The sequence below is a fragment of the Quercus robur genome, chromosome 1 (genome assembly GCF_932294415.1).
Source record: "Quercus robur chromosome 1, dhQueRobu3.1, whole genome shotgun sequence".
In the NCBI taxonomy this organism is placed as follows: domain Eukaryota; kingdom Viridiplantae; phylum Streptophyta; class Magnoliopsida; order Fagales; family Fagaceae; genus Quercus; species Quercus robur.
The window spans coordinates 5460868-5483217 of NC_065534.1; the positions used below are offsets into that span (position 1 = coordinate 5460868).

The 22350-nt window shown below is 36.7% G+C and overlaps 2 protein-coding genes and 1 long non-coding RNA gene across 12 annotated transcripts; 1 reads left to right on the forward strand and 2 right to left on the reverse strand.

The window, feature by feature from the left end:
* Nucleotides 1-1518: 1518 nt before the first annotated feature.
* LOC126717412 (uncharacterized) lies at nucleotides 1519-2989 on the forward strand. The gene is made up of 2 exons (XR_007652581.1): nucleotides 1519-1800; nucleotides 2278-2989. It is a non-coding gene; the product is annotated as an uncharacterized LOC126717412 (long non-coding RNA).
* Nucleotides 2990-5857: 2868 nt separating this feature from the next.
* Nucleotides 5858-10192, reverse strand: LOC126717418 (dicarboxylate transporter 1, chloroplastic). The gene is made up of 3 exons (XM_050419156.1): nucleotides 8887-10192; nucleotides 7358-7579; nucleotides 5858-6500 (listed from the first exon to the last, which is right to left on the reverse strand). The coding sequence occupies exons 1-3, from the start codon at nucleotides 10006-10008 to the stop codon at nucleotides 6138-6140; spliced, it is 1707 nt and encodes a 568-aa protein (XP_050275113.1). The 5' UTR covers nucleotides 10009-10192; the 3' UTR covers nucleotides 5858-6137.
* A 4282-nt stretch (nucleotides 10193-14474) lies between these two features.
* On the reverse strand, nucleotides 14475-19068 carry LOC126717421 (pentatricopeptide repeat-containing protein At1g08070, chloroplastic-like). Of its 10 annotated transcripts, none has more exons than XM_050419192.1 (5): nucleotides 18833-19068; nucleotides 16008-17933; nucleotides 15789-15875; nucleotides 15206-15383; nucleotides 14475-15011 (listed from the first exon to the last, which is right to left on the reverse strand). In XM_050419192.1, exon 2 carries the CDS (start codon nucleotides 17716-17718, stop codon nucleotides 16135-16137), a length of 1584 nt encoding a protein of 527 aa, XP_050275149.1. In that variant the 5' UTR covers nucleotides 17719-17933; nucleotides 18833-19068; the 3' UTR covers nucleotides 14475-15011; nucleotides 15206-15383; nucleotides 15789-15875; nucleotides 16008-16134. The 10 variants fall into 10 exon arrangements, with proteins under 10 accessions (XP_050275149.1, XP_050275170.1, XP_050275157.1 ...); XM_050419213.1 differs by having other exon boundaries at nucleotides 14475-15019; XM_050419200.1 differs by having other exon boundaries at nucleotides 15174-15383.
* Nucleotides 19069-22350: the final 3282 nt, after the last annotated feature.

Sequence of the window (22350 nt, forward strand, 5' to 3'; positions counted from 1 at the left end):
ATTAAAAAATTTGAAGACAAATCGGTCGACATATATCTTCAACTCCACATAAAACGTCTACAAAATAACAAAAAGAGTCTCATTACACGCGAAAAGTATGTGTGATAAGACAAGTTATTTATAAAAGAATCCAAACACTTCACGCAAAATTTATCTTTATCATATTGACTAATCTTTATGTACTTATAGTAATTAATTGATTAAAATTTGAACTAAAATTAGCAATTAATCATAAGGCATTATGACTAATCTTTATGTACTCCCAATCCACCATGCACAGTACCTATATTATTTATATAAACTAGATTGGAATTGAGTTTTTGTTTGTTTTGAAAGATAAATTTGTCTTAATTATCCATAATGCCAATATAGGACATGCCTCAGAGTTTTAAGCATCCTACACTTTTCACAGAAACCCAGATAATATAACAAAAGAATTGAATATTCACAGCAAAACCCAGATCAAATAAGAAATGAGAAGAACCAAAAACAAAAGTGATGGTTCATTTAGGATGAACTCAACGGGTCTTGTTGGGCACAGGTAAGCATCAACCCGTAATCCTTCCACTGCCAAGGGCGGGAGGTAGTCGCTGCTCTGTGAAACCAGCCTCACGCAGTTCCCTCCACTCTAGAAACCATGAGACCCAGAGCCTTCGCCCAAGTCACATGGCTCAACCCTTGGCTTGGAATGGGCAGGCCAATTAGTAGCCACCTCGCACCCGAGCAGTTGAGTTGAACCACAGTTCAATCACTTTAGTGCCCCTGTACAGGTTACAAGCTCACGCTACTGAGCTCGGCGATTCAAGAAATGATTTATGCCTATTATAAAGTATAGTTTTTTCTTGTACTTGAGCGGTGTGGGACTGATGTTTGTTTTCATTTTGGGGTGCAAACTTCTCATTTAACCCCCCCTCCATTTAAGTGATTAGTTCTGAGAAGTTCTAGTCCTTGATGGGTGGAGATATACATCAATTGTTTGTTTGATATCACTTTAATTTAACAAAGCATTGCATCATTTAGGTGGCTCAAATTGGATCACGCATACCATCCATAAGTTCAATGATAAAAAAAAAATCTGAGACATGGAAGAATTGGGAGTTAGGAGCATTATCCAAACACGTACGTACAAATGGATACATTTAAAGTTAAACACAATTTTTATCATAAAAATATAAATAATTATTCAAATTAATTTTTTGAAAAAGTAAACATATATAGTCACATATTAAAATTCTTACCTAAATTTAATACTACTTATAATTATTTTTTTTTCTAATTTTTAATAAGAAGGAACATGTGGCGATCTTTGTTGTATGGTGATTTTTATTGAGCATATGTGATTGATTTTTTTTAAAAAAACTTTATAATTCATTAATATTAAATTTTTAGTATTTTTCACTCATTAATTCATTTGGCACACAAATTAAAAAAAGAAAAAAAAAAACTTGAGTATATATATGAAACAAATTTAAATGGATAATTATAACGTTATCTCCCTCTAAATTTAGAATTGGGATTCTAAATTGTAATCGAACAGACATGGTGGGCTGGACTTTGTTTATGGGCCCAACCAAACTCCCATCTCTGTGTGTCTAACATATGAAAATATCAGATTCCAAGCTCCATCGTCAATAAGATGAGATCTCCTTCTTCTTCTTCAAGTTCCTCTTCACAATTGTGGGGCTGTTTCTTTGTCACAATCGGTTCAGTCTTCTTCGTGGGGTTTCTCTTCGCCGCCGTTATATCCAAGCTCCTCCCTCCATCGCGTAACGCTCTAATTTCCTCCATTCAAAACGACTGGTAATTCCCTTCACTCACATTATTCTATTTTTTACTTTTTTTTGTTTCAAACTATTACACCCAGGTCTCCTTTTTACTTTTTATCTTCAATTTGCATGAGATTCCTTGATTTGGACAAGCAACGTTCAAGTTTCAATTCTTCCAGTGCTTTTTTAGCTGCAAGGAATTCTACATGTCTCTTTCTATTTTCTTTAGTTCAAGCTTTTAGACCCAGATGGCATTTTTACTTGTTATCTTGAATCTGCATGAGATTCCTTGATTTGGACTAGCAATCAATACTCAAACTTCAGTTTTTCCAATGCTTGCTGCGTTGGCTTTCCCAATGGCTTACTGGGTGTCATTAATTTTTGGTTGTTTTTATGTTGAATTGAATTTAGTTATGTAAAGGCTATCAAATATTGGGCTTGTTTAGCATTTTGTTCTGCAATGAATCCTAAAATTCATTGTTTTGAAAAAATTTCATATGTTTTGTGTTAGGTATTACTGCTTCTTAGTGCCCTTGACTCTTCCTGTCCTTGTGGTTGCTGTATATTTCCATTGGATCAGCATGAAATTGTTCAAGCACGCATGACTTTGTCTTGAGCTCATCAGGTTGATTTATTGCCTTGACAAAAAGTATATAGCAGCTGAGGCTGCCTTGGCACTTGGTAGTTGGTAGTTGAAGATCGTGGGGACCTACAAGTACAACCTTCCCATTTGTATTTACCCTTGGCATATAACCTAGCATTTTGCCAAACATTTGTATTGATAGCACATTGCCTTATTTGAAAATGACCTGCTCGTTTTTTGTACTCACAATTGTCATGTAATTTCCTTCCTACCCTAATTCAGAAAGGCAAGACCTGCTTTTAGATTGCCTTTCCATATTTTTTTTCCCTGAGCCGTGTCCAATGATGTTGGAGTAACTGGATCATTAAATTTTGGATGGAATTTCCACATTTTGGGTCTTAGCGACAATTACTGCACAAGGATAATGGCTAGGAGGAGGATTGAAAGGCATTCTAGCATTAAGCTTTCCAGGATTTAGAGTTTGGTTGTTTTTGTCTCTGTATTATATACAATTGTAATTTATTGGCTTTTCAACATGGCAATTGTGCATTTGAACAAACCTTATATAATCCATGTTCAAATTAGATTGAAATTAAACCGTATTCCTTTTCAATGCCAATTTAAACTCTTCTCACTCAAACATCTTTCCCCTTTCCCTTCCCTTTTCTTTCAAGCATCAAACCGCGTAGATTTAAAATTTGGAATGGAGAATAAACTGAATAAATTATACTCATACATATAACAATATGGTTTGAAGGAAGTTTAGTCATTCTCTTCCTATCAAGTTCAGACCTTCATTTCTCTTGCTGCACGAACTTCAGAAATATTTTGTTGCAATCTACTGGCTTATTTGAGTGGAAATCAAGTTGTGGAAGAGAGCTAGTATGTTGCAGAACTGTACCATTGTGCTTGATTTGGAGCATCTAATTACTTATTAGGGGAAAAAAAAGAAAGTAGACCATCTGGTCAAAAGAGGAATATTAGAGTATTTAAGGCTAGAAGAAATATTTGGTAGAGGTTAGAATTATTTAGGGCTTTCTTTTATGGGGTCTTGTCTCATCCTGCATTTGCAGATTTGGGATCTTTCCTATGTTATTGATGCTTTAGATTTTAGGATTTTCTTTTCATTTCCTGAGGGATGTCCTTTTTATACTCTCCATGCACTTAGGCTGCAACATTTTTGGCACCTTTTTGTTATATTACTCATCAAATAAGAGAAACTGCAGATTCACCTATATAATCACTTGACCCATGTTTCATATCAATTGATCTTGTTCATTTACTTAAATTTGATCATCTCTATGCATTTTGGCGCTCGGTGATGGGTCTTCTGCACAAATCCATATTTGTTTAACTTTGTGCATCTCAAACTTAACTTTTGATGGATAATACAGTTCTTACTTTAGTTGTTTTTACTTTTTACTGAAGGAATCAAAGTTTATGCATGAGGGGAAAAAGATTGCTGTTTGTTACATAAAAGTTTTATTTTTGGTGGTTGTTTTTCTCCTTGGATCTTTATTCTATAGACCTTTTTGAGCCACAAGTTCACTTACAGATGGATAATCTAATTGATTGTGTTTGTTTTGTGCGATTGTTGTCTTTTGCTTTTTTTGAAACGCACTGCTTTCCTTCTCTGTTCTCTGTCAACTCATTTTTAAAAAACAAAATTAATTGACAATGATTTCCTCTCTTTTCCTTTGTTATCTCTATAGTGTTTAGTTAGTGAGTCCTGGATCAGGAAGGAGGTTTTTGACCCCACCTAAGGAACTTGGGAATTCTTGCTCAATCCTCCATCTGAATTTCGCCTGCATAATATTATGATTTCCACACTTCTCCATAATAAGAAACAAATCCTTGTAGCTGAAAAATAAGACGGTACCGATTCTTGTGCTACATTCCATACTTATAATGTCATGACTCAACATTGGACAACAATTGACCCTCCCCAGCACACTATCGTGCCTGTCCTGCACAAGGGACGTCTTGGGTTTCCTAATGAGAACGCCACCACTACTAAAAGACCTGCAGTTGTTAGTAATACTCTACTTTATTTGGTTTCAAAACAGTCTTTGTCCTCTTTCTTGGGTTCTTGTCCCCAGAAATGGCAAGATAGTTTTTCTGTTTCTTCATCATAAAACCAGAAGATGAGGCCCTCTTCTTCTTCTTCTTCTTCTTCTTCAAGAAAACATGAACTGCGGAATAAAGTATTACATAGGTGTCCATGGTGTAATAATGGACAATAGAAATAAAATATTATAGATACATCATACATGGATTAGTATATACGGTTATATTGACCACTACAATAGGAAAAAGGTAGAATGTATATGACCATGGGCTATTCATACGTTCCAAATTCCAAGCAATAGACTCGATTTCTAAGCTAGTTTCCAACTAACGTCTTAAAGCTTCAACAATACAGTCAGAGCTTTAACGGTCATTTCCAAGTTAGGTGCCAACTAACATCTTCAACAATACGACTAGCTTTTTAACACTAATTTTCTGTTTTGTCTTAGGAAGAGCAATGACAGTTATTGCTTTCAATTTCTACTCACATTTGATTATCAAAAAAAATTTCTAGTCACATTTTCACATTTTGATTTCAAACTTTTCTTTCCCTTTATTTTCTGTTTCGTAGCTAGTTTTCCTTTTTTATTATTATTTTATTTAAAAAAAAATTAAAAGTGGTGGATCCCAACAAAGAATTATCGTTTGGCAAGCTTTATACTTTGCACTTTGAAAGCTTTTGAGTCGAACCTAATATGAATGCAAGCTGATTCTAAGCCCAAGTCACAGTAAACTTTTGGAGCTTAATTTGACAAAAAGAGAGAACATGTTGAGTATTGATGCGAGTATCAGATTCACAATATCCCTTGATAAGTTATCGTATCCTATGTTACTACATTTTTTACGTTTAATATATCACTGTATTTCAATATGAAGACAATTTCATAATCTTAAAGCAGAGTAAAATTAACTCATCTAATTGTATGCATGCGTTAAAGAACAATTTCGCATCACTTGGTTAACCGCCAGAAAAAGAAGTTGTTAAACCCTAAACTGGCATGTTTTAAGGTTCAGAGACACAATGGACTAATTTAAATTCCATTTCCTTTACAACTTGGTCCAGTTTGATTTTGTAGAAGATCCCATTCAATCCTGAAAAGGCAATCATATTCATCCAGAGTTTGGCCCTTGCTAAGAAAATTTTCATTTTAATGCTCAAGTTGAAGGGCATCATATTTGGTAATTCTTATTTCATATATAATATGTTCAATGAATGGTCATGCTAGTAATGGAACACAAGCTCGTTCAATTGGTTTTTTTCACCATCAAAAGAAGCAGATGGATCACTGCTTTTGCTTCTCTATGTTAAAAAATCCATCATAATCTCCTTACACTGTATGAGCCTTCCAATACATACTGCAATGATTCACCTTTCCCTTTCTCCACATAACCAAAAAAAAAAAAACAAACAAACAAAATGTGTAGCGAGGAGAAAGAATCATTCAAGGATCCAAGTAATCACTGTGTTATAAATTTCAGGCAGTTATCACTCGTGCCATGTCAAAATTTCAGGTACAAATTCGAATGGTCTGCTCTACATAGACCTTATCCGTATACCAATTTCCCACCTAAAGTCTGTCCACTGAAGCCACCAAAAGATTCTTTCTAAGATAAAGAATCGAAATAAATTAACATCCTGCCTCAAAAGTAAACATGTAATGAAAATCGAAAAATCAGAAATTACTAAACTTTGGGTCGTAAAATTCTAATGACCAACTGCTTTACCACAAGCCAATGAACTTCCACCAAACTCCTCCAACTCCAAGCCAGATAATAATGTTGACAATAGAAATGAGGAATCCATAGCCCCACCATTTACTAAGAGGGACGTAGTTGGCACCATAGAAAACAGGAGCTGACCCAATGCCATAGTGGGTAAGGCCACCCATGAGATTCGAAAGGAAGGCAAGCACCATGGCTCCAAAGTATGGTGGAGTGCCTAGAGCACTAGCAACAGACAAGAACGCTGTGAACATGGCACCAATATGAGCAGCTCCACTTGCAAAGAAGTAGTGAGAGTAGAAATAGAGGAGAACCAGAATGCCAAAAGATAGCTGCCATGAAAGACCCAATCCACCAACAAACTGTAAAAATAGTTTAACATAGTGTTAGCGATACCTTTATAATGATTAGATACAAAATCTGCATCAAAGCCTAAGAGTAGAAATAATTTGTCACTAATACAAAGGCAACTTAAATCTCTGATCAAAACTAGAAGGCAGTGATAAAGGAATTAGAACATAATACAATGCTTTTGGAATATAAATAAACAATATATATACTGTGTGTGTGTGTGTGTTCGTGGTCAATACACAGATTTAAGGTATTGCTTCAATTTGCTCTCAATTTCTAAGTTAAACACACACACACATACAAGCATTTACTAAAAGATTATTGATACAATGTTGTTTTGCCCCTCCGTTCTGACATCTTACTTATCAAGGAGATTATTGATCATCAATTTAGATTATTACAATGCAACTCTCTAAGCATCATTTTCCCAGCAAAAATAAAATCTTAGGAAACACCATATGGTATAAGAATAAACAATTCAAGATACTATTATGAAAAAAATAAAGTGTTCAAGGCATCTTGCTAGACTGATTAGTCTATCAGTGGCTAACATCAAGACTGCACCTATGAATAAATGAAATCATGTAATTCATTAAACCCAATGTTGAAACTTTTATAGTATCATTTAGAGGATTCAAAATCAAATAATGTATTTACCATTAATCATAGGAAAAGGAAAGGGGAGATGAATTTTTCTGAGATAAGTCTCAGACATTTTAAGTAATGTCAATGATATATATATGTCTCAGTCATGGCACCCAACAACCAAAACCCACAGTTTAAGCACTTTGATGTGAGCAAACCATCTACACATGATTGAGAAAAGGGACAAAGCAATGAGATGCCAGTAAGAGGATAGAAGACAAACCTTGACTACAGTTTGGCTGAACCAGGAGATGAGACCATATTTGTTGAGATATCCAGCCATTGCAATGAGTGCAGCAAACCATGTGAGTGTATCCCAGGCAACTGATTCAGCTAAGCACTCCTTCCATGTCACAACCCCGGTGACCAGGAGGACAGATAATCCAAGAATGGCGGCAGTGACAGCGTCCACATTCAGCATCCCTCCAAAAATCCAGAGGCCCACCTGAAGTAATAAAGAGCGGAGGAGAGAGGTATTACAATAAAGAACACATGCAGAGATTAAATAAATATTTATAACACTGCATACATATTGAAACCAGCATGAACTTGGTGATTCATTTGTCTAAATGCATCATAGGGGAATGAAGTCAATGACCAAAAGAACATAATACGACTTTTCTTTTCTTTTCTTTTTTGCATAAGTAAAGACTTGGGGATCCAAACACCCATACTTGTCCACCACCCCAAACCAATGTGAGGTGAACAACAGAATACCACTTCAGTTCATAATTAATTTAGTGAATGACTTCTCGGTGGCCCAAATGCCATTGGCCTAATATGTCTTTGAGTTGATAATTAATTTGGTGAATAACAGATACTAAAGATCAACATATATAAGGTCAAATAATTAGCATACTGCATAATGAATCAGTGAAAGAAAACATTAATACTCTTGGTGCTTATAGAATTTGGAAAGTCCAGTTCTGGAATGCTAATACAATTGAGTTAAAGACACTTGGTTGCAGAAAGACACGTACGTAACATGCAGGAGACACACACAAACATATGCATACCAATCAAGAAGTGTGCTCTACAACGACCCAAGTCGCAGAAAATATAATTTATGACCACTGGTGCTTGCCCAACACTCTTGGGTAGAAATCAATGAAAGATAGCAACCTTGTAAGAAGGGTAAGTAGCATGCAGGGATAAACACATCCACCAAACCACCCCCTCCCCAACATCAGTGAACTTCAAAAAGTATTTACAAAACACTAAAACTTACACTCAAATTTGGTTTTCGGATATGTAATTGCCAATGTCAGAATTTTCTGACCACCTTATCTTATAAAAATCGAAACTTTAGCATGCATATGGACACATGATTCAGTAAACATAACAATACAAATTCTTGAACAAAAACATACACTCAATCATCCAAAATAACCTCTGCAGTGAAACCGTCAAAAATCTCCAAATTCGGCTACTTTTGCATCAATCTACTCAAAATTTTCCCACAACAATCAGCAAGAAAGAAGACAAACTACCCTCTGCTATGTGCCCATAAGACCAAGACACTAGCACATTATTGACACTCTGTCACATTATCCTCAACCAATTGAGCAAGAAATCTCTACTTAAGATACAATAGTTACCAACATGAACACCATCCAAAATTTCAAAATACACAAAAGCACAGATAGCAAGAGTAGCTCAAAATCACTATATAAAGCATCAATAACCTAAAATCCAATAGATAAGATTATCACACAGAGAGAGAGAGAGAGAGAGAGAGAGAGAGAAATGTACCGTAAGAAGCAGAGTTCCACCCATAATAATCTCATTCTTTGTCATTGGTCCCATCTTCTCCAACTTCTCTTTCGCCAATTTCGGCGCATCGGGGCTACTCTTCACCGTCGGCGGGTAAATCAAGTACAGAAGAAACGGAACCACAATCAACGACACCAAACCAGGCACGATCGCCGCCTTGGCCCAATCGGTCCACCCGATCGTCTGCTTGATCGTGTTGAAAGTCAGATTCGCGCTCAATGGATTCGCCGCCATCGCCGTCAAGAACATCGCCGACGAAATCACCGACGTCTGAAAGCACGTGAGCATCAGCCACGATCCGAGCCGCTCCTCGGTCCCGTCGCCGACGTTGCTGCCGCAAGCGACGCAGAGTGACTTCACGAGCGGGAGAAAGATCCCTCCGGCTCTCGCGGAAACCGACGGGATCGCCGGAGCTAACAGCGCTTCACTGAAAACCAAGCTGTAACCTAGCCCCAACGACGAGCTTCCGAACAAGGAGACGAACTGGTAAGCGATTCGGTTCCCGAGCCCGGTCTTGATGAACCCGCGGGCGAAGAAGAAAGCGAGCGCGATGAGCCACGGGATCGGATCTCCGAAGGCGGAGAACGCGGCGGCGAACGTCAGCGTCTTGGTGAGCACGGAGGCGCCGAGGCCGAGCAGGGCGACGGCGCCGAGAGGCAGAGGCTGGGTGATGATCCCGACGATGGTGGCGAGGAAGATAGCGAGCAGCTGCCACGCGTTGCGCGTGACTCCCGCGGGCACCGGAACGAACCAGAGGATAATTCCGGTGGCGATCGACGCCAGCAGCGGCTTTATCGCCGCTCCTTGCCACGGCGGCGACGCCGGCGCCGGCGCTGGCGGATTAGCTGACGTGGCAGCGCCACTGGCTGTAGCTTTAACAGTGAATGTTTTTTTGTTGTTATAATTAGTAGACTTGTTTGGGAACTGGGATAGGGAAATGGGAATGGATTTGTTAGTGAATTGGGAATGGGAAATGGAAATGGGATTTGGAATTCTTAGGGAGGGAAGGAAATGAGCAGATTTGGAGGGGGTGCGGGAACGGAGGGAAGGGAAAGAGCGAGGTGGTAAAGTTAGTGAAGAAGTGAGCGCCATCGACGCCATGTTTTTTTCTCTCTCTCTAGCTCTGTGTGTGTGTGTGGTTTTAACTTTTTAGGTGGGGAGAGGAAGGAAATGTGGGGGGTTTTAGGGGGAGGGAAAAAACGAGGACCGTTAGATGGGGGGATCAGAGGGTGTTGAAGGTTTGTTCTTTGTGAATGACGTCGTTGTGAGAAAAGTTGAAATGTCCGCCAGGGGAGTTTGATGAGATTCTCTGTTGCTAACCGGCCAGGTTGGATTTTATTTTGGACTCCTAATTATTGCTACAGACGCTGTGTCAAGTTGAAGTCGTGTTTTCAATTTTTTTTCACACTCTAGTACCTACTCCAGCTGAAATCTAGGTAATAAATTATTTTAGGAAGTTTCAATACTAATTTTATGGAAAATTTTATAAAAGAATAGTATAAATTGTCAATATATTAATTTTTTTTTTTTTATAAAAAACTCTCTTAAAATAATTCTCTAAAAATAATAATATTAGAGATACAAACTATTTTACAAAAAAATTTACAAACTGTTTAATGTGGTGAGTGATTATTGATAAATGAAAAAGTTATGTTAATGGTGGAATTAGATGAAGACCAATAAAAAGTTGGCCATATTAGCAGTTTGTAAAAATGTTATAAAATAGTTTGTGGTTATAACTTTACTCTTCTAAAAAATGTCTGGTTAATTTTTCTCTTAAAAATCTATACCTTTATAGTTCTATATCTATATTTAGGCTTCCGTTTAAGTTGTGGATTCTAAGTTTTAGATATCCCAAAATATTTCCTTCTTGCTCACTTACTGGTTTTTAATTATGGTAAACAAATTGGTAAAATAAAAGTTCACAATTTAAAAACTTCTTACTAGACTCACGTTCACAACATTTTACAATCTCTTTATCTCTTATCACTTTTAAAAAATAAAAAATAAATAAACAAATACACTATCTTATTTATTTATTTATTTATTTATTTTTGCTTCTTTTACATTTTCTTTTATTTTGAATAAAAACATCTTTAGGAATTCAATAAACTTAGTGCACAAAAAAGATGAATGAATGGAAAATTATTATACTAAAACAAAAATAAAAAGCCTCATCGCACATGCAAGGTGCTTGTGATGAGACTAGTTTTAGTTGTATTTCTTATACTGTAGGGATAAGGGCCCAGGATCATATGTTGGGCATTGGACTTAATCTGAAATCGATGAATGGTCCGAGAAAGGCCAAATATTGATTAGGGGTTCAAATCCAAAGTCTCGTAAGTAAGGAATGAATGGAGGATGGTCCGAGGAAAGACTCCTCCTTGAATATAATGAATGCAGCTCAAATATCTATTCCAGCAATTAGAGTGATCCTCCAAAAAGCTCAAATGATAAGAACATGCCATATGAACATACGGGAAATAAGGAAACCCAAGAATATCTAAAGAAAAACTACTACCACCGCATTAAATGCGTTGCAACTACTTTTCTGACCGCATTTATATGGAAAAAATCTCAGAACAATGTTGCCTTGGCTATCACGATTCACAGAGAGTCTAAGAAGGTGTCTAATGGGATAGGTACTCAAGTAAGGGCTTAAACAATCAATAAGTGTAGGATCAAGATGATCCAAAGGGAGCTATATAATGTGATAGACTCTCCATGAGAAAAGGATCGAAAATTGAAAGAGAGAATACTGTTGTAATCTAAATTGTCTTCATATCCAGTTGTGATCAATTTATACTAGGTTATCTTCTCGGACTGAAAGTCTATTGATATTATTTGTGTTTGATTGTCATTTAATTCAATATTAGCCGTTGTCCAACTGATTAAACCTAATTCTTTGACTTACTCTCTACAAATTTTATTGTACTGAGCTTATTGAACCGAGATCCCATACATCTTGGGCTTGGACTGTAAATCAGGTCCTTACATATACCATATGCTAGTTTTGTTAAATATACTGATCGTGTTTTCACACTTCTTACCCACTCTAGTTGAAATCATATTTTGTTTATCTCGTACATAATATGTAATTATCACAACTCATATTTAAGTTCTTTGTATTGTTTATTTCTATTTTAAAAAGTTAAAAGTTAAATTATTCAAAATAAAGATAAATACAAAACTAGCTAATATTGGGGTTGGATCAGGGATGAAAATGGTGCTTGGGTTGCTGGTTTTTCCAGGAATATTGGGTCAACTTCCAGTTTTGCAGCTGAACTGTGGGGCATTAGAGATGGACTTGCTCTTTGCTACAATTTGAACATTCACTCCATTATTGTTGAACTTGATGCGAAGTCAATTGTTGATGTCTTTGGGAACCCAAACTGTGAGGGAAATGTTATATCGCCTATTCTGGATGATTGTAAGCAGTTAATGATGCAATTCCATCAAATTCAGTTTAAACACTGCTACCGGGAGGCAAATCGTTGTGCAGACATGTTGGCTAAGGTGGGGCTGGATCAAATTCCTTGCTTAGTGCATTTTGATTGCCCGCCTGAGATCATTAGGATTGTTTTAGATGAGGATTGTAATGGTGTCTTTGTTGACAGAATTTGTTCTGTCCTTGATGTAGTTTCTTAGCTTTAATGTATCGTCTGTTTTACCAAAAAAAAAAAAAAAAAAAAAAGTATAAGTGAGCTGTTTCTCCCCAAAAAAAAAAAGAGCTGTGCTACGGGTGTCAGGTTTTTAGTGGGTAGCTACTATCAACTATATTGCTCTACTATCTACTTCACAATGGTGTTTAGTAGAGAGACTTTTGGGGGACGTGGACCAATGAAAGGGATAGGTGTGATGACGTGGCGTGGTATGAGTGGAGGGTGATGGATTTTGGACATTTTGGTGGTGGGTAGGTGACCAAGACTAATCCAAATCACAAAAAGCCGAAAAGACCGAAAGGCAAAATTGGAAAGAGATGGCCAAGTAGGCAGGAGAATCTGCAATGTGTGTATCAGAGATTTTGAGGCCAGTTTTAACGCAGAGAGAATTATGAAATGACGGAATTGGCCTTAAGAAAGAGTGTGAAGCTATTGCTTTGGGTACCATAGAAAGAAATTGCACGTGAAGGAGTATGTAGTACCGGTACGTAAACTTAGGAATGTAAGGAGGAGTTTTGTCCAGCGAAGGTTGTTGGTTCATGGTTGTGTCTGGTGGAGGACAAAGCTGTCTTTGTCTTTTTATTTTTTAATGTCAGAAATGGTTTGGGCTTTTGTGAATGACGAAGAGTCTGATTCTTCTGTCTCTAAACTATAACCATAGGACATGAGTTGACAACTTGGATTTCAACTATCAACTGCATCAACCGTCGACCGACGTTGGGTAACAAAGGCTTTTTTTATTATTTATTTTTTATTATTAGACTGAAATCATTAAAATAATAATGATGAAAATTCAAAAATACCCACTGAATCAACCAACCCTTGTTGTTTTAAAGCAACAGAGTTCAAAGCAAACTTTGATGAAGTGTGGTTCAATGAAAGCGACGAAGCTGGAATTGGAGTGGTGGTGAGGGACTTTGCGGGTCAGGTAATTGCTGGACTAGTAGAAAAAACAAAAAAAAAACCTCACTCCGTGGACTGTTTGGAGATGATGGCAGCAAGAAGAGCATAGGTGTTTGCACAAGAGATTGGCCTACAAAAATGCCAATTCGAGGGTGATTAAGAAACTATCATAAAGGCTCTTAATGGAGGGGATACGTCATCTTCATCTTTTGGTCATTTAATTAGAAATACTTTAATTGTTGTTAATTCGTTTTTGGATTTTTCTCTCTTATATTGTTAGGCAAGGCAATGCCGTGGTACATGCCTTAATCCAGAGAGTTCGTTTATCTTTTCCTTTACTAGTTTGAATGGAGGATGTCCTATCTGATGTTGCTGCTTTTGTTTCTGTAGATTACCATATTTCTTAATAAAATTCCTATATAGGCGTGGGCATGTTTCTCAAAATAATAATAATAATAATAAGAGTCAAACTTTGAGAAATCAAGTCAAATAACAAAAGAATGAGTTTGACAAAAAAATTGTTATGACCTACTGAACACATTATTCATTTTAATGATATTTTTTTTTTGAATATGAAATAAATCATTTTAGAGTAAAGCTTAATAAAAATTATTATAAGATTCATTTAATTTGTTTTTCCTTTTTATTTTTCTTACATTAGTGGTGAGTGGTCATGAATGGGTTTACCCACGGCCAAACTCAAGGTTGGCCACCTTAAACCATCCATGACACCTCCATCCATTCCTCTTGCAAAATTCTCTTCCCCTAAAAACTCCATTTTTCTTTCAAATTCTTTCATTTTCTTCACAACCAAATAAGCAAATACCACAAGTACCTTGTCTTTGCAAGCTAGTACCTGTTTTTTTTTTTTTTTAACTGCCAACTAGTATCTTGTCTTTGCCAACTGCTTCCTGAACCAGCTTAAATTCTTTATCTACAGTAAACTTCCATAAGATGGCTTGAGCATTTATCCAAAAATAACCCAAATAGAAAACCATACCAAAAGCATCAAAACCAAATTTAGAATAATATTCAAGTAAAAAAAATATTCTAAAAGAACCAGTTCCCGCACTCCACATAGCATACACTTCATAATCAGAAATCAGAATTAATTAACCAAATTGTTAAGGTATTTCTCAAAATTCAAAATTAAGCAATAGATGCTAAATTTTAAATTGAATTTGGGGGAAAAGATAAAATAGCATCTTCACTTGAACAAAGTGAATTAGCAAAACAAGCTCAAATAGAACCACCCCAAAAGGGAGAAAGGCTGGATACAAGGCATCAAAATTTTAGTTCTTTTTCTCATCAACAACATTGAGCTCTCAGCTTCTGAAATTAAAATTTAATTCCTAATCCTTTACAGTCATCACAAACATTGGAGCACTATCATGCAGTGCAGTGCAAAATCTCTTTTTGGACTCTCTACTATTCCTCTCAAAGAGCTCCACCAGCAAACCCATCCTTTTCTCATTGTCCTCCAATTTAGAAAAGAACAGGTGCATGATTGTCCTCAAGCCAACTCTATCTGAATACTCTCTGCAATTCTAGGATCAGAATATTTTAAGTAATATAGAGATAGTAAAAACATATAAAGCAAATATTAAATGGCATCAGGTTATTGAAATGCACATGCTTGGCAGGCTGCCTGAAGAGGGTGTTTATCATGCAACTTACTAGTTATTACCAGGAGAAAATTACTTTAGTACAATTATTTCGAAGGCCATATACACCTTGATGTGATATGCAGGTTCCACGGTAGCATTTATGCAGAACAGCATGAGTCACGTGGTACATCTGATACTCAATAACATGTACATCTTGATGTCTGGGTGTGTTAGAATGAACTTCCCAGGAGCCGCAAAATCATTACATTCCCAAGTGAAAAGACTTACATAGCAAAGTTCAAGTCTAGAATGCAAACAAAGAAAGTTTATTATTTGTTACGTCCATCAACAAAGAAGATTCATTAATCAAAGTCGTCAATTTGTTCTAAGATATGCTTGTACAGTAATGACACAGCCAATTGTTCTAATTGGAATGTTCTATCACTGTGTCACCAAAAGTAAAATTTGAGGGGAAGAGCTAGAAAAGAATAGGCTTAACTGAATTTGTACCATGCAAACAATACATACCAACATATTCTTCCCAGGTTGCAACACCTAATCTAGAGTTGGTTTATGACTACCTTACACTGTATAAAACCCAAAAATATAAATGAAAGAGAAGGCATTCAATAAGTTACTGTAATTTCAAGTTATTCTGGATCAATAATTACTTCATGTAAAAATCAGCAGATGGGTTCATCATACTAACCATGAAACATACCCCGGATCAGGGGTCATGTAGTTCCAATCAAAACTATGCATTCAACGTTGGAGGACCCTCCATCCAACAGCATACCTGCATTATTAGAAAGTATTTAAGATAAATTTACAGAGTCTTATATATGAGAATCACATACAATTTAAACAAAATATAAACTCCTGAACAGGTGTACAACAGATAGAAACAGCAAACAACTTCCACACTTACATGAATACAGAAATGTTGCCTCTTCCTCTTATGATACAAGGATGCAACGGAAGAATATCCAAATTCTCAGAAAAATCGGATCAGTTCAATTAAAATCTTCTTTCGGATGATCAATAACGGCAGATTATTATCTTGCATATGCGAAGCAAGCATCTGGTTTATCCAGGGTATGGGTGGAGGGATTAACCTCTATCCAGCTACACCCTGCCATCTTCTTCAACCCCATGGATCTCATTTCATCACGGACCTTATTAGCATCTTCCCATCTATCAGAACTAGCAAATGAGTTTGACAATAAAGCAAAAGTCCCGATACTCACACCTCTTGTATCAAGAAGACATTGTCTGATCCGTTCAAACATCTTCTCATTCCAATGAACTCTGCAAGCATTAAGCAAAGCTCCCCAAATTGGTCCATCGGCATCCACAGGCATCTGCCTAATAAAATCCTCTGCTTCCTCCAAGAGCCCAGCACGTCCATACATATCTACCATGCAAGCATAATGCTGTACTTGGGGCATAATACCATATACATTTTTCATTGCTTCAAAGATCATCAAGCCTTTATCTACAAGGCCTGCATGGCTGCAGGCTGATAGTAAGCCAATGAAAGTTACATCATCTGGAGGAACTCCATGAACTAGCATGAGAGAGAAGAGCTGCAATGCGTGCATGCCATGGCCATTCATGGCCATGCCGCTAATAATGGTACTCCATGATATGATATCCTTGCGCAGAAGCTTGTTAAAAATGTGAATTGCCACATCCGCAGTCCCACATTTAACATACATGTTGATCAAGGCATTTCCCACATTACCTTCCACCGGAAGATCACTTCGCGTTTCAATGTAGGAGTGCACCCATTGACCCAAACTCAATGCACCAATCGAAGAACATGCCGACAATACATTGACAATAGTGGCCTCATTAGGCTGAGCTTCTCCTCCTTCCACCATTTCCTGGAAAACCCTCACTGCCTCTTCACTAAATCCTCTTTGTGCATAACCACCCACCATTGTAGTCCAAGAAACCACATCTCTCTTAGGCATGTTCACAAACAAGTACTTCGCACTTACTAAAGACCCACATCTCACATAAAAATCAAGTATTACATTATCCAAAATAATATTACTTTCATCCAAATTCCTCAAACTATATCCATGAATGGCTTTGCCGAGCTTGAGAGCTCTTAGGCTAGAACAAGCAGACAAAACACTAACAAGAGTAGTAGAATTAGGCTTTATGTTCATGGAACAAAACTTAACAATAGCTTCCTCCTCAAAACCACACTTAGAAAGCCCCGAAATGATCGAAGTCCATGAAACAACATCTGGGAAAGATATAGAGTCAAAAATCCAGCAGGCAGATATGATATCATTTACAACAATGTAGAAATGAAGCAAGGAGTTCTGGATGAAGATATCAGAATAGTAACCAGATTTTATGACATGTGCATGGATTTCAAGGCCCTTTTGGTGTGCATGCAACAAGGTGGATGCCTTGAGTGCATGGGTGAATGTGTAATGATTGTGGGAAGTTGGGTGGTGGAGCATTTGGTTGTAGAGGACAAGGGCATTTTGTGGGGTGGGGGAGTTTGTGAGAACTCCCACTAAAGCATTTAACAAATGGGGTTTTGAATTTTTGAGGATTTGAGCATGGATTTGATTTAGTTGTTTAGAGGTCAAGGTGGGTATGAGAGGTTTTACTAGCATGCTATGTTTTGTGCCTTATTGGTATCAATCTAACATACATACAGGTCATATAAAGGAATACTGTCTGATTTATGTGTATATACATATATAACCATATAGTGCTTTGTTGGCCATATAAGGAGATGAGTAGGTGGCACCTAGCAACTTGGTACTTGGTCAATCTTCTTGAAGTTCTTCAGTGCACCGTCTTGATCGTTCAACTTTTAAGTTTTAACCTGCAACAAAGTAGTGAAATAAATTCAATTTCATTCATATCAATACAAATATGAACCCACACCCGAGGTTTGCATCACACCATCTAGTTTAATATCAAAACTACAAATCACTCTCTCTTTCCCAAAACAAAATCTTTTAAGAAGACAAAAGCATAATATCAATAACTTATCACAAATATAAGTATAACATCGACAAGCCACTATATCTTTAAAATGCGTGTACAACATATGAGGCATGTAACTAATGTTTAAGACTCTATAATGTAAAGAACAAGTTCTTACAATTTATTATAGTGTTAACTGTTAAGAGGAAAATACCCACAATTTTTTTTTTTTTTAGCAAAAAAAAAAAATACCCACAAGAATTTCATACCCCAGCACACAAAAAAATCTCAACTTTCACAAGCACCAACGTTTGAAAGTTACAAAAAAAACTAAAACCCAAAATTTTCTTCTAGCCCAAGAGGGTCCTAAAAAATCCTAACCTGTGGGAATAGACCCACCGCCTCAACTTGACGCAGAGAACGTCGTCCCAGCCCAGATCACTGCTGCTCACCGCTCGCCACTCAAAACTGTCAAGGTTGCTTTATTTTCAATCTCAATATACAACTGAACTTGAGAAAAGCAAAGCGGTGGAGGAATAAAAATCAATTAAAGTATTTGACGTTGAATAGATATAGCCATTCGGTGATAACGTGTTGGGTCTTCAATAGCCCAAATCAACAAGAAATATACAGTAAATTATGCGGTCAAACAATTGCTCAAAACAATAGGAAAAAAAAAATTGATAAAGCAAAGTTAAAGAAATTTAAAACAAGAATGGAGATAGAACAGATGATGGTTTTACAAGCAGAATGAAAATGGCTTTACAAATAGAGGACAATAATCTGCACACCCACCTTGCCCAATAGAGCTTCCTTGGCTTTTGGCAGAAAGATATTTTATTCTTCTTTGATTTTCTCATCTATTGTTCTGCTTTTACCTTTTTTTTTTCCCGAAAGTAATGATCTTGGAGCCTTTGATTCTCAGGCGAGTGTGACGATGTTAGAGAGATAGGGACAAAAACTTAAGAGAGAGATAGAAAGAACGAGAGAAACTGAGAAAGAGAGACCAAAAAATTGAGGGAAAATCATAGTTGACGTGGGTGGTTTTTAACCTTTGGATGTGTCATTTCTACTTTACATATTAATTTTTTTATTATAAGAAAAACACTCCATGCTATTTTTAATTAAAATATCAATTTTTATTTTTTATTTTGTTAGTTGTTTATTTTTTTATACACAATTTATCATTATTTATTCTCTTCTTTCATCTAAAGAAAAATAAAAAATAAAATATAAAATGAACCGAACGAGTATAAATTTATAGGTTTAATGTAGTAATTTTGTATTTTTGCAAAACTTTGCATGACATAATGTAAGTAAATTTTGAATTTATTTTTAAAAGATAATTATAATATACTGCTAATTTCGTAACTTAAATCATTTTCTCCCTAGATCACTAAGTTCTTTTGATTAGCTAAAATATTGTCATTTTTCTATTATACTAGCACTTATGTGTAATGTTCTTTCGTTTTATTTTTTCTATATTGAAATCCTATAATATCTGTGTGGCCCAATAATTTATGGGCCAGGCTCACTTACTCATGGGGAGTCCAAAGGCCCAAGCCAAAGAAGGCTATGGCCCAAGCTCAATAGTATAAAGCACAAAACGGCTCGGAGATGCAGCCGAGGACAGTTCAGTCCTCGGCTGACCCAAAGTTCCACCGAGAAGAGGGGCAAAAACGGTATAGGAACAAACTTGAAAGAAAATCTAAAATATCTAGGAAAAGCTGCCCTTACTACCCTTCCCATACAATACTCTGCACCTGATAGAGCCGTATTCTTCGACTTTATCAACCACCCCCAACGACTTTGAGTGGGGACTGACGGGACAAGTATCAGTCTTGGAAAGGTCGACCCTACACGTGGACGAAGGAAAGCAAATGCAGGCTAGTATAAAAGAAAAAGCAAATAATCTGAATAAGGGGCTGGGAAAAATGGCCAAAAGTGAGGGCCTCCCGGCCCACCTCTAGGAGAAAGACTCCAGGGGTGAAAACACCTTAAACATGTATGACCGTCACAAAAAACCCACCGCCGGGTAACCAAGGCCTAGCCTTTCAAACCCACTCTCTACAAATGATATTGTCTGGGCCTTTTTACGTGCGAACCCAACACTGTTGTGGTTCATTGTGAATCGTGTCCCTACAATATCTATCAAACAAAAAAATGTTACCTCATTAATTGATAAACCTTTTTATTTTTGTTATTTCTATTAATACTCTATTATTTTGGACTTTCTCTACCTTTTTTAATTCCCTCAATTTGCATCAACTAATTTTTCTTACTAGTATATTAATCATTATTCTCCAAACATGACCAAACCATCTCCAAGCTTAGAAAGAACTATGCACATCAAGAAGGAAGGGTGGGCTTGGATTCAAAACAACCAAGAGCACTAACAAAGCTCTGCTTGCAAAATTTGCCTGGATGATTGCTACCAAGCGTGATAGTTTATGTATGGAAATTCTGAGATCGAAATACAAGGTTCGGCATAACTGGCTCTACAAGAACCCCCCCAAAAAAGCTTCACCAATTTGGAGGGCTATTGAAAATGCTAAAGAAATTATCGTCAAGGGTGCTTGCTATCTTATAGGAGATGGAGCGTCAGTCAACATTTGGCAAGACCCGTGGGTACCATGGTTGCAAGGCTTCATCCCAAGGCCTAAATCAGAGCACCCCATCAGATCCCCTTTAATGGTTTCCCAACTGATCAATCAGAATTCACACGAGTGGAAGTCTGACTTTGTCCACAAAATTTTTGAACTAGAATTTGCCTAAGCAATTCTATGTATTCATTTACCAACAAGAGTCAAACCAGATAAGCTCATATGGACACCTGATCCTAAAGGGAAGTTTTCAGTAAGATATGCTTACCATATCTCCACTGAACAAACTCCCAATGGCACAAAAATTCATTGGTCCAAGCTTTGGAGAATCGGCTCAAATTCTCTTCCTACAAAAGATAACCTAAGTAGAAGAAGTGTTTCATATGATCCCATCTGCGTTTTATGCAAACAAGAAAATGAAACAAGCCAACATATATTCTTCAAATGCCTAGTAGCACGAGCAATATGGTACTAAAGTTGTTGGGGCTTCAAATTGGAAAAGCATCATATCATGGATTGCGAGGACATCATTAAAGTCATCCTAACCCCCCCAAAGGCCTATTGCCCAGCAGAAGATCAGTGGCTTATTCCGCTTAATATGGCCTTCGTAATTGATGAGATTTGGTACCTAAGGAACCAAGTGTTGAACCATTGTGCAGAAATCAACATAGAAGAATCCTTTAAGCGGGTAAGACATAAGTTGAATGAACATTCAGCCTTGTTCACAAAGGAAGATGCCTCTCTCAACTTAGCTCCTCCCCCAGACAAATGGGAAGCTCCACCGCATCTTTGGATCAAGCTGAACTAATTCATCTTCTGCTTTAGTTATAGTGGCTAGAGACAGTATGGGGGACATCATCAAAATCTGGTCCAAAACCATACCTTCAGCTCTCCAATTATAGCTAAAGCTGCTACCATCCTCTGGGCTGCCCAACTCGCACATAAAGAAGATTGGAACCACATCATCATTGAGGGAGATGCCAAAAACTGTTTTGATCCTCTTTCCTTAGAGAATGTTATCCCCGACTGATCCATTGTTAACATTATTAGTAGTATTTTAATCCTTAAGTCTAGTTTCTTAGGTTTTTTGTTTAGATGGTTTAAAAGGGATTGCAATATGACTGCTCATGCAGCTGCAAAGTTTTCCCTTAATACCAAAAATCGTTTTGCTTCAATAAAGACAATCTACCAAGAGCTCTCGCCTCCACCTGTAGGTAGATTGTCTTAGTTGTACCTTGTTTTATCTCTATGAACATTGCAGTTTATCAAAAAAAAGAAAAAACCTTCTCAAATGACTCTCAATTTTTTTTAATTTGTATTGGATTCATTCATAATAAAGTGACTAAATTTTAGTTTAGTTGTCAACCTTTCACAACTCTCCTCCTACTCTCAAGCTCGAAATCAACTATGAACAAATATACAAAGGCAGATTTTTTTTTATTTATAAGGAAGGGGATTCCACCTCTCGTTGACACAGATATTATTAGCATAATGAAATTTTTTAAAAACTTTGAAATATAGTGGTAATTTTTTTTTCTTTTTACTAAATAAAAAGTTATAGCGAGTTAAATTGTAAATGTTATCATCTAATTTTTACCAAAAGTCTATTCAATTATACAAGTTTTGATTTATTTATTTAGGTTTATTACTTTTACCTTTATTTCATTTAAAAAGCGATTTGTTGTTCCAAGTTTGAACACAAAGGTACAC

Coding starts and splice junctions, on each gene's coding strand:
- LOC126717418 (XM_050419156.1), bottom strand. CDS start 10,008: ATGGCGTCGATGGCGCTCACTTCTTCACTAACTTTACCACCTCGCTCT. Junction 7,580..8,886: donor GTGGAACTCTGCTTCTTACG/GTACATTTCTCT, acceptor TTATTACTTCAG/GTGGGCCTCTGGATTTTTGG. Junction 6,501..7,357: donor TCAGCCAAACTGTAGTCAAG/GTTTGTCTTCTA, acceptor CTATTTTTACAG/TTTGTTGGTGGATTGGGTCT.
- LOC126717421 (XM_050419219.1), bottom strand. CDS start 17,718: ATGCTAGTAAAACCTCTCATACCCACCTTGACCTCTAAACAACTAAAT.